The 12,641-nt window shown below is 40.3% G+C and overlaps 1 protein-coding gene across 1 annotated transcript; it reads right to left on the reverse strand.

The window, feature by feature from the left end:
* Positions 1-7,276: 7,276 nt before the first annotated feature.
* Positions 7,277-9,372, reverse strand: LOC120352234. Its single transcript, XM_039431989.1, has 2 exons — positions 8,010-9,372; positions 7,277-7,352 (listed from the first exon to the last, which is right to left on the reverse strand). Exons 1-2 carry the CDS (start codon positions 9,185-9,187, stop codon positions 7,277-7,279), a joined length of 1,254 nt encoding a protein of 417 aa, XP_039287923.1. The 5' UTR covers positions 9,188-9,372.
* Positions 9,373-12,641: the final 3,269 nt, after the last annotated feature.

Genomic DNA, 12,641 nt, shown 5'->3' on the forward strand with positions numbered 1-12,641 from the left:
CTAGGAAAATTTGATAATACTGATCGCCATTTGCAACCTCAACCATTCATTGATCAGATAAAATTAGTACAAACTCTTGCACCTACCTCTTGGAATTTTTGGCGTCTCCGTTTGACTAATTTATTGATTGGCGAACCCCTGATGTTCTTTCGGAGTAGAGCCCATGAATTTACATCATTGGATGAGTTTGTCGCTGTCTTCCTGGAACAGTATTGGAGCAGAAGTAAACAGTTGGACGTGCTAGCGGACATTATATCATGCGATTTCAACCCTAACTTAGACGGTGCATGTACCACTTTCGTCACTGCCCTACAGTTTAAAAATTCTCAATTGAGCGAGCCCATTAATGAATCGGCATTAGCAAGTATTATTTTAAAGAAGCTACCGTATCAAGTTAGAATGGCACTCGCCACACAACCCATTACTGATTGTAAGCAGCTGATAAATCATTTATATGGCATACAGTCTGCAATGGCAATATCAAACCACCGCTCCGACCAGAGATACGCACCAAATCAACATAATTCAAAATTTAATCAGCATAACAGCCAAAATTATGAACCGGTATCATATGATCGCTACCGATCTGCTCCTCAATTTGAACGCCGCTATGAGCACAGGCAAAATGGTAACTGGAATAATGAAAAATTTCAAAATCGCACAACCAACCACTTTGCCCAGCAGAGCAACCGTAGGAATCACTATGATGGCCGTGATCGATTAAACTCAAATAATAATCACACTCAGAACAGTTACAACAGAAATTATAAACCGCCACCTCAACAAGTAAGCACAAATTATACATTAGCACATGCAATAGGATTGAATCAACAAAGAACCCAGAACCCAGCACCCAACGACCCGCCATCAGATATACAGAAAACTACAGCTAATAAACCAGGACTATATGATACCCCCAATATCCAACCACAAAAAACCGCCGCCCACCATGCACTTAAAGCGCCCTGTAAGCATCAACCCCTCTTGAGCCTTATATTCCCCGCCGACGATCCATCACCGCAGGTAGAGCAGCCCGCACATCATGAGACCGCCACCATACTACCCGCTTTGAAAGTCACACTCGCGCTTCAAGAGACCGCCACCGCACCCGTGCATCATTCGACCCCACCAAAGGCACCCCAAGGAACCCAGGATAGAGGACCAAGAGGACGGACTACCGGATAAGAGGAGCGACCATTGTAAGGCCCGGAGACGGAAGCGCCCGAAGACACCGGACGGCCGATATCAGGACGAGGAGGACAGCATACAGGACCGTAAGAACATGCATCGCAAGGCCCGGAGACGGAGGAAGAAGCGAAAGAAAAGGAGGAACCACGCGCGCGCATACCGGCCGCATGCACGCTTCAAGAGGCAAAGAAGAACACCGGACCGACACCGTGGAAGACAGGAGCGGACCGACGGCGTGCATCCGCGGCACATACGCTTTAAGAGAGCCAATCAGCGATGTGACCGGAAAAACGGATCAAATAAATGGGATAGAACCGAAGCTATTAGAAGGACTACTATCGATTCATGCGTGGACAATAGATTGGATTACTTGTGGGAGCTAATGAAGAATGGAAAGTGTCTAAGAAGAGTGAGGGAAACAAGGAATTATATTAATAAAATGGAAGTACCTGGCTACTATCTGATGAGAAGTTATACTATTAAAGAGATAATAAATGTTTGGATATGGTGTGTAATGTTTGTAATAATGGCTGTGATATTAATAAAAGACTGTGTTGTAGATATGATGGAAATTATTGTATTAAATGAATCTATGATTGATAATTGGAAATTTAATATTATAAAAATGTTTATTGTTGTAAGCCTATTGAGTTATAATGAGCCGAGATCAAGAATATTAAATGAACATAAGAGGAAAGATGAATTAAAAATTACATGATGATTGGAATAAGAATGGATTGAAAGGAACTACCATTAATGAATCAAGGAATTTTTTAAAAAAGTATACAAGATACAAGGGCTTTAAATTTGAGAAAGATAAATTAATAATAGGACAGCAGATAACCCAACCGGCCTATAGTATAGCTACAAGCAGAAAGTCAAAAGATATGGGAAGACCACAACAATTCTACATGAAATATCATCGAATTTGAAATAAATACGATAAGTAATCAAGGAAAACACCACTATCAAGCCAATTACTGACCTTCCTTAATAAATTTAATCTTGGCATAGGACCGCATGGCAACAATCCAGTGTTTTAATTCCTTCCAACCATTAGAAGCCTGCAATAAGAAAAAGAACAATTTTTAAATATGTAATTAAATTAGCTACATCAACTAAAAAAGGACACAAGCGGGGATAGTATGTTTAAAAATTGTTAATTACCTTTGAAAGGAAAAAAATGCAGCAATTAGGTTAGTTATGAAATTCGACAGCAAATTATGTAGAACCAGTGACCAGCTGGGCAAGGCCACCTGAATCAAATATGTAATGCCTGCAAACATATGATTATGAAAAAGTATGGTAACCCAAAATTGTTATTTATTATTGTTATTTATTATATTTATTAATGTCGGTATATTTATTTATATGTTTTATATTTATTACCTTTAGTTATGCCACGTTTGTTACCTGAAAAAGACCTAAAGTGAATACAAGCTACCAAAAAACCAAAGAGCCATTAGCAAAAGAAAAGTATTGTACCTGATGTATAGAAAATTATTTATATTAAGACCTAAGGAATACTATAAGATATAAGCCCAGAAGTTTTGTGAATCGAAATTATTGTCTAAAAGGAATCATTTATGAGAATATGAAATGTGTGTAGTTAGGTTGGCAGCCCTGCAAGCGGCGAATTTAAAAATTACTATGTTTTAAGTGTTGTCAGGAGGAGTGCGTTTAGAAGTTTATATTTATGATATTTTATGTGTGTTGAGGAGGAGAATTTGTTATGTATTTGATAAAGGTATAAAGGAGATGCAGCAAATATGTCTGCGAACTGTGATAGAAGTATGAGAGTATAATTTATAAATAAAGTATAGTGTATATCGATGTATTGAAGGGTGGGTTTTCATTAAAAACATTGTGATTCTCAAATATTTTGAATTCAAACCCAGGGGCGCGTGTAAAATATTAAATCTGGGCAGATAAAAAGCCCTAACAGAAACAGTAATAGGTCTGAAAATAAAGTAACTGGCTAATATCGCCAAATAGATAATAACTAAGATTAGATAGCATCAGCTTGTTCTGGCTAAATGGTACAAGAACCTAAAAAGGATTTGAAGGAAGTTTATTGCTCATAAATAGATTATATAAAATATTTGAAGATTGAGGTTATGTACATGTATTCACGGATCGGTGACCTAGAGATCGATCAAACCGAGGAACGTAGAATCTGACCAAAACCCCTTGGCAGAGCTTTATTGCAATCAGATGGTGTGCAATGTGAAAAAACACCTGTCCACGTGGCTAATTATTAGGTAGCATGGAATTAATATTAATGTATAGAATATTAACTAGCATGTAAAGAGCATAAATAAAAAACCAAATAAAAATATTTAATGTATTCAGGAAATAAGAGTTACCAGGCGCATGAATACCGAATAAAATTTGCATGCACCAATAGTAAAACGGCAGTTAATAGGCGGCAACTGTAGGCCAATTCAAAAATATTTCTATATATTTATATAAATGTACTAGATTTTGTGTTAAAACTTTGTATAGTCTATGTTATCGATATGGCTCGAATGCAAAGAAATTATTAATCATACAATCTAAGCAATATTTTGGCATTTTTTGTAAGATCTATTTGAACCTAAATGGCGGAGGACTAAGATATTTAAATTTTATGCTAATTTGAAAGTCGGAAAGAGGATCTGTAAAACTTGAAAAAGAAGAACCAGCACTCGCCAGCCAAATGCCACCATAAGAGGACCCCAAATATTTTAGAGCGTAGTACCTTACTAATGATTTTGTAAAAGTTAAAGTTAAAGTAAATTATTAAATTTCTTAAAAGACTTCGTGATGCTATTGTGAAGCAGAAGTCATTTTCATTTTGAATTAAACTTATAACCCCTTGGAGGAGACGATTCCGGCTACCATATTCCCGGACCACATGGAGTTGGATCGACATCGGCGGCTTACAAGAAGATTTTCGACACGTGAGTGATAAATTTGAATTAGTGATGGGCGCCCTAGTGCTTCGAATTAATCTGATGATCAAAGCTAGCTCGCCGAAAGGTTTTTATTATAAATTAAGAAATTAATAAGAGTAATACTTGCGCAAGTAAAATTAGTATTAAAGGTATTTCATTGAAAGAAAAAGATAGATCAATATTTCAGAAGTTTCTATTAAATCAAAGAAGTACAAAATCTAGGCTATTAAAACATATGCATATGATATTTAATTTTTTGCAATACAATTTGCGATAATTTATTATAGCTCTAATTCACTAGATGAATGGCTCTACTTATTCCGTCAGGTGCCGAATCTTGCACCCTGAGATAAAAATATATATTCGATACAAAGAAATCTACTAAGTACTAGAGATTTTAATATATATATATTTGGATTATTAGTGGCTAATTTATCAAGCTGATCTTAAAGCACATATTTTAATTGAATTGTCCAAGTCGACAAGTATTAGCAAGCGCATATCGCAACTACATGCAAAAGAACGCATATGATTTTAAGATAAAGGCACATGGTAATGCTTCGTGCCATAAATCTAGAGTATAAAATTTAGCCTGTGATATTTTACTGATTTAAATTATTGTTCTATTTTTATATTATAATTTTTATCGCTCTTTATATATATTTTTGCCTCGATTTATTTTTTGCATTATTGTTTAATATATGTATGAACGTTCATGGTGTGCAATTTATTTTTTATTCCTCAACACTATAGTATAAGTATCATTTTTATATATATTTATTATTTATTGAATTACAAGAGTTATAGGAGAAGCCCATATCTAGGCCTATCAAGATTTTTTAAGACTGAATACTATTAGAAAACCACGACCTAATTATATCAAATCTCATGCTTTACCGACTGATGCCAAGCAGGAGGCTAATCGTTATTTAAATATAAAGAATAACGTGACAAGTTGTTCAAATTAGTTACGAGTTGATGATGTCTTATTTATGTCTTAATTTTCAAGAGTTGTTTCCCATCTATATGATAATAAAATTGCATTCGGTATTGTTACTAACAGATGAATCATTTGATTCAATGAGTGATTGATTGATTAGCTGCCTTTATTCAAAACCTGGGATGGCGAAGTTGGGCCGCAGCCGGCCCTCTTTTACACTTAACCCTCGACCCTTCTGTGATGATAGATCACAGAAGAAGCAAGAATACAGGAAAATTATTGAAAATAAACGCTTGCCGCTTAAAGTACTCCAGTCACTATGTGAAAAAAATTGCTTATTCACTTGAAATATTGACTGCACGTCCATGTGAAATAAATCAAAAAAGTGTGTCAACAATCCATTTTTCAAGTTCCAAAAGTATTGTCATAATCGAGGGAATAAGGAACATTGGAAGTAGATATAAAAGGCCGGTCCTGGGACACAAGTGTCCCAGGACCGGCCTTTACCTCAAGGTCATCCAGGTCAACCACCCTAACCTCAAGGTCATCCAGGTCAACAACCCCCAACCTCAAGGTCATCCAGGTTGACCACCCCCAACCTCAAGGTCATCCAGGTCAACCACCCCCAACCTCAAGGTCATCTAGGTCAACCACCCTAACCTCAAGGTCATCTAGGTCAACCACCCTAACCTCAAGGTCATCTAGGTCAACCACACCCACCTCAAGGTCATCTAGGTCAACCACCCTAACCTCAAGGTCATCTAGGTCAACCACACTAACCTCAAGGTCATCTAGGTCAACCACACCCACCTCAAGGTCATCTAGGTCAACCAACCTAACCTCAAGGTCATCTAGGTCAACCACACTAACCTCAAGGTCATCTAGGTCAACCACACCCACCTCAAGGTCATCTAGGTCAACCACACCCACCTCAAGGTCATCTAGGTCAACCACACCTACCTCAAGGTCATCAAGGTCAACCACACCCACCTAAAGGTCATCCAGGTCAACCACACCCACCTCAAGGTCATCTAGGTCAACCAGACCTACCTCAAAGTCATCCAGGTCAACCACTCTAACCTCAAAAAAAAAATGAAAAAAAAAAAAAAATTAAAAAAAAAAAAAAAAAAAATAAAATAAAAAAAAAAAAAAAAATTAAAAAAAAATAAAAAAATTGAAAAAAAAATGAAAAAAAAAAATTAAATAAAAAAAAAAATTAAAAGTAAAAAAAAAAATTAAAAAAAACAAATAAAAATAGAAAAAAAAATTAAAAACACATAAAATCGGGAAAAAAAAAATTCCCTCCAGATCCTGAACTGGGGTATAAAAGGAGTTGTTCTACAAGGAGTGGGACATTGTGTCTTGACAGTCGTGCCGTCAGTACGTGTGTGTACCCCAGTACGTGTGTGTGATTTTAGTAAAAAAAAAAAAAAATAAATAAATAAAATAAAAAAAAAAAATAAAAACACATAAAATCGAAAAAAAATAAAATAAATAAAAAACACTTAAAATTGGGAATAATGAGAAGAAAGGGAAAAAAATTCCCTACTGATCTTGAACTGCCCGCCGGTCGCCCCCGCCGGTCGCCCGTCGCCGCCGGTCGGAAGAAGTATCATATTCTATATAATTTAAGTCTTTAAACATAAATCCTCTATGGTGTAGTGGTTAGCAAGTCAGCTTTCTGAGTTGGAGGCTCTATGCTCGAATCCAAGGCGGTAAAGGTAAGTATTAAAGGTCAGTATCAACAGAACCAGAGTATATATTTTTTGTATGTAGTGGGTAGACTGGCCCACCACTGCCAGTCATCCCGCTGCCAGTCGTCCGGCCGCCACCGATCGCCCGGCCGCCGCCGGTCGCCCCCACCAGTCGCCCGGCCACCACCGATCACCCTGTCGGTCGCCCCACCAGTCGCCCCACCATCGTCACCAGTCGTCCCACTATCGCCGCCAGTCGCCCCACTATCGCCGCCAGTCGTCCCACTATCGCGACCAGTCGTACCACTATCGTCATCAGTCGTCCCACTATCGCCAAGAGTCGCCCCACTATCGTCACCAGTCGTCCCACTATCGCCACCAGTCGTACCACTATCGTCACCAGTCGCCCGGCCGCCGCCGGTCGCCCCACCACTGGTCGCCCGGCCGCCGCCGGTCAGCCACCGCCGGTCGTCCGGCCGCCGCCTGTCGCCTGGCCACCGGTCGCCCCACCGGTCGCCTCACCGGTCGTCCGACCGCCACCAACAGTCTACCTGCTGCGGCTGGCATTTGTCCCGCCGGCTGAGCATGAGCATTCTGAGCGCAGTCAGTGGCACTCAGAATATACTTATAGCTAAACTATATCTAAGGAGATGGTAGGTAATAAGTAAACAGTTTGGAATACAATTAGCTATTTATTGATCAATTCAACATCCATTTCATTGAAATGTTTACTACAAGCAGGTATATCTCTGTTCCAAAATCCAAGTTGTTTATCATATTGAGTATGCAGAAAAGTGATGTATCCATGATGTTTCTCCTTGGTCCATGTCAAGCAGGTGATGTCGTAGATTCCTTTTCCTTGTAGACTCCTTTTCCAGCACTAGTCCTTGGCAAGTCTTCTATGTTGTCTGATAGTCTTCGGATGATATTCAGTGATACCTCTAGAACACTGTTTCAGTTAGAGACGATACCCTGTCATTGATGTTGAATCACCTCACAACCTCTTTCCTTCAGGTAATTGATGCTCCTCCGAGTCAAAAGTATAGGTGTAGTAGTATTTCTCACCACTACATCATCCTCCTTTTCCTCTTTCTGCTCCTCTTCCTCTCCCTCCTCCTCCTCTTCCTCCTCCTCCTCTTCCTCTTCCTCCTCTTCCTCTTCCACCTCTACCTCATTGTCCTCCTCCATATCAGTTTCCTCTGCTTTCTCTGCTTTCTCAAGTAAAGACCTGTACCAACCTTTGGTTTCTGATGTCTCAAGTAAAGACCTCGACCTCCTTTCATTGATTTTTTCTTCGATGGTTGAATCTTTTGTTTCTTCCCCTTCTCGACCACCCTGCTGACTTCCTTCAATGATCTTTTCATACCTCCCCCAAATTTTGCCTTAGCCTTCATAATGTTGGTGACTGCTAGTGCTGCAGCTTTTTCCAACACCCCCGCATCATCAGATCTCACTCTGTCCCAGGCTCTCTCTGCCAAGATGCTGTCTGCTACTGCTCTGCTTGCTGTATCACCACTCTTGGAATAGGCAATATCATGCTCCTTACAAGCCTGATCAAGTTTGTTGATTCCTGGATCACCTTGTGCTAATCGCTTCTGAAGTTTTGTTCCTGGTCCACAGTATTGATAGCCAGGGATATGAAGTTCAACTGGTAGAATGTCGATTGCCTTATTAACTATTGTACCAGCAGCTCCCTTGATAGCTGACAGAACACCTCTTCCTCTATAGATCTTCTGACTTTTCTCCTTACTAAAATCACGCCTTGGAGCAATAGATCCTCTCCCAGTCACTTGTCTCTCAGAATGTCTTTGACCACCATCTCTGCTATCATCCAAAAGGCGTTTGATTGTATTCTTATACTTGGCTTTGTTGTAGTTAACAATCTCACCTCTTGGATCATTGTTCTGTCTGTACACACTGGTCCAGTTCAATATTTCTCCATAGGCCTGTCTGTCAGCAGATTCAACTAATACACGATTCGGATTCTTCTTAAAAATCAACTCACAAAGTCCCAATGTAGCTGTGAAGGTCTTTTCTTCCTGATCTACAGGGTCAGTCAGCACAATTTCATCACCATTCTCTCCAAAAGTTAAATACTTATTGCCTGGGTAGTAAGCATTGTCTCTCACTCTTGGCCCAAAAGTGTCATCAAAATCGTCATTGTCCTTGCTCAATGATCCTCTAATGTAATCAGCTACCTGTTTTCCAGCTAGATCAGTTTGATCAAGGATATTCTGAACTGTTGTACCATGACTTTCATTCAATAATTGTTCAACATTCTTATCATCATCCTGTCCATCTCCAGACAGCTCCTCATCACTGCTATCATCATATCCTCTACTCATATTATACTCCTCACCCTCATCCTCTTCAAATGCCTGCTTTCCTGCTTTCCATAGTTGCCGTCCAACTCCTGAGGTGCCTGCCATTGGACTTGAAACTTCTCCAGTTCCATATGATTCAAATGTTGGTGACTCTTCATCAATGCTGGAGAGTTGGAGCTTATGTTTTGCTTTACTTGCACCAGTAAGTCCACGCCTTGTATATGTGGCATCTTTAACAAATGGTGTTGTTGGTGGAGTAGGATATGTGTGGTGTGTTGATGCTGTTGAGAAAGGACGATGTTCTAATGATAACAACTCTGGCTTGGATTGTCTCTGCCTACCCTTCACATGCCTGGAGTGCATTTTTATTCTAGGCTTCAGATACCTGGGACGCTTCTTGGAAGCTCTTGATGGAGGTAGTTGTGGTTGTTGAACTGGCATCTGTTGGAAGGTTTCGACTAGGTTGACTAGTGGCTCAGCTAGAGGTTTGAAGTGTTCCACATGTTTCTCTTCTGCAATCCATCTACCCAGCATGATTTCCTTATGCCTCCTTTTGATTTCACGCTTCAACCTAGCAATCTCCAATATGTTAGGAGCAACCTCCTCCAATGTTGGCTTATGGTTCCTTAGTTTGATATACATACTGGTCAGTGTTTATCAGTATACTGAGGTCTGAGAGTTTGAGCTCAGCTATTTATACATTTTGGACCCATACCAAGTGCCGAGTGCTCCTGACTGAACAGTGACTGAACAGTGACTGAACAGTGACTGATCAGTTACTGATCAGACTGATCAGTGACTGAACAGTGACTGACTGACCACTGAGTGGATGACCCTACCATCCTGCCACAGACATGCTGAATACTGGTGAGCATGGTCCATGTGGCAGGAGGAACTAGGGTCATTGAGAATGCTCATGCTCAGCCGGCGGGACAAATGCCAGCCGCAGCAGGTAGACTGTTGGTGGCGGTCGGACGACCGGTGAGGCGACCGGTGGGGCGACCGGTGGCCAGGCGACAGGCGGCGGCCGGACGACCGGCGGTGGCCGACCGCGGCGGCCGGGCGACCAGTGGTGGGGCGACCGGCGGCGGCCGGGCGACTGGTGGCGATAGTGGGGCGACTGGTGGCGATGGTGGGATGACTGGTGACGATAGTGGTACGACTGGTGGCGATAGTGGGACGACTGGTGACGATAGTGGGGCGACTCTTGGCGATAGTGGGACGACTGATGACGATAGTGGTACGACTGGTCGCGATAGTGGGACGACTGGCGGCGATAGTGGGGCGATTGACAGCGATAGTGGGACGACTGGTGACGATGGTGGGGCGACTGGTGGGGCGACCGACAGGGTGATCGGTGGTGGCCGGGCGACCGACGGGGGCGACCGGCGGCGGCCGGGCGATCGGTGGCGGCCGGACGACTGGCAGCGGGATGACTGGTAGTGGTGGGCCAGTCTACCCACTACATACAAAAAATATATCCTCTGGTTCTGTTGATACTGACCTTTAATACTTACCTTTACCACCTTGGATTCGAGCATAGAGCCTCCAACTCAGAAAGCTGACTTGCTAACCACTACACCATAGAGGATTTATGTTTAAAGACTTAAATTATATAGAATATGATACTTCTTCCGACCGGCGGCAACGGGCGACTGGCGGGGGCGACCGGCGGGCAGTTCAAGATCAGTAGGGAATTTTTTTTTCCCTTTCTTCTCATTTATTCCCAATTTTAAGTGTTTTTTATTTATTTATTTTTTTTTTTCGATTTTATGTGTTTTTATTTTTTTTTTTTATTTATTTATTATTTATTTTTTTTTTTTACTAAAATCACACACACGTACTGGTGGTACACACACGTACTGATGGCACGACTGTCAAAGACACAATGTCCCACTCCTTGTAGAACAACTCCTTTTATACCCCAGTTCAGGATCTGGAGGGAATTTTTTTTTCCCTTTTTTCCCTTTTTTCCTGATTTTATGTGTTTTTAATTTTTTTTTTTTTTATTTTCATTTTTTTTTTAATTTTTTTTTCTTTTTTTTTTTAATTTTTTTTATTTTATTTTATTTTTAATTCTTTTTTTTATTTTTAATTTTTTTTTTATTTTTTTTATTTTATTTTTTTTTTTTTTTGAGGTTAGAGTGGTTGACCTGGATGACCTTGAGGTAGGTCTGGTTGACCTAGATGACCTTGAGGTGGGTGTGGTTGACCTGAATGACCTTTAGGTGGGTGTGGTTGACCTTGATGACCTTGAGGTAGGTGTGGTTGACCTAGATGACCTTGAGGTGGGTGTGGTTGACCTAGATGACCTTGAGGTGGGTGTGGTTGACCTAGATGACCTTGAGGTTAGGGTGGTTGACCTAGATGACCTTGAGGTTAGGGTGGTTGACCTAGATGACCTTGAGGTTGGGGGTGGTTGACCTGGATGACCTTGAGGTGGGTGTGGTTGACCTGGATGACCTTGAGGTAAAGGCCGGTCCTGGGACACTTGTGTCCCAGGACCGGCCTTTTATATCTACTATTGAATGCATGAAAAAACTTGTATACAATTTGAAAATCATAAAAACACTTCACTTATATCGACTAATTGTGTACAAATTAATAAAAACTTGTAAATGGCCTGAGTTATGGTCGGAACGTTGAACTATTTTAAAGTTTCCAATAAAAAAAGGTACTACAAGTTTTTATATTGTTCTTATTAATTTGAAAATCGTTCATATTTTGATAACGCAAATAATTCGCATTGTTCCATTTTTGTCGGTAGGCCCTAATCAACAATATCAAAGACAACACAATATTCGTTTAAGAACATGCAGATTACGTTGCAACAACCGTTGACTTTGTTTGACATTAGTGTAACAAACTAATCGAATGTCGAAAATGAAAAAATGATGATTAAGTTGAATTGTTGAGAAAACACGTATAGCATAAGAAGATATCCCATGATATAGGGCGTACATGTTATAACCGATAGTCCTACTACAGTAGTTATAAGAGTAATGGTATATTAATTAGTAGTTGATTGTTGATAGAAGCAGTTAATAGTGGTTATTTTTAGTGAAGCTATGTAAAATGTGACGCTGGTAGTTTCTCATACACTGTGCCGTACTTACACTTTCACCCGGCCAAAACAGTAATGAATTATAGAGAGTCGACTATAATCGGCTTGAGTTGACAAAAAATCGGCTTGAAATTTGGAACATAAACGACCTATAACATGAAATATCTTCATAATATGTTATTTTCTCTCTATGGTTGAATACAGCTATAATAATAGTATAATAATAATAATAATAGTATAATATCGAGTGACCTGGCTGGCTCAGGTCTGGTGTCAGAGTTTTCAGGTCGCAACTGATCAATTTCAGAGCCTCTGACATGACCTAACGACTGCTTTTTAGGCAGCCGGGACCGACGACTAGACGTGTCCATCCGAAACATCTTTAATTTCATTGAGATCTCAAAAAAACTATGCAAAACCTTGGAATTCATTCAGGAAGCATATGATGTCTTCATGATGAAAGATAGAAGACTGAAGACTGGTAGTATGCAAAAA

Source organism: Nilaparvata lugens, chromosome 7 (assembly GCF_014356525.2).
Source record: "Nilaparvata lugens isolate BPH chromosome 7, ASM1435652v1, whole genome shotgun sequence".
Taxonomy (NCBI): Eukaryota; Metazoa; Arthropoda; class Insecta; order Hemiptera; family Delphacidae; genus Nilaparvata; species Nilaparvata lugens.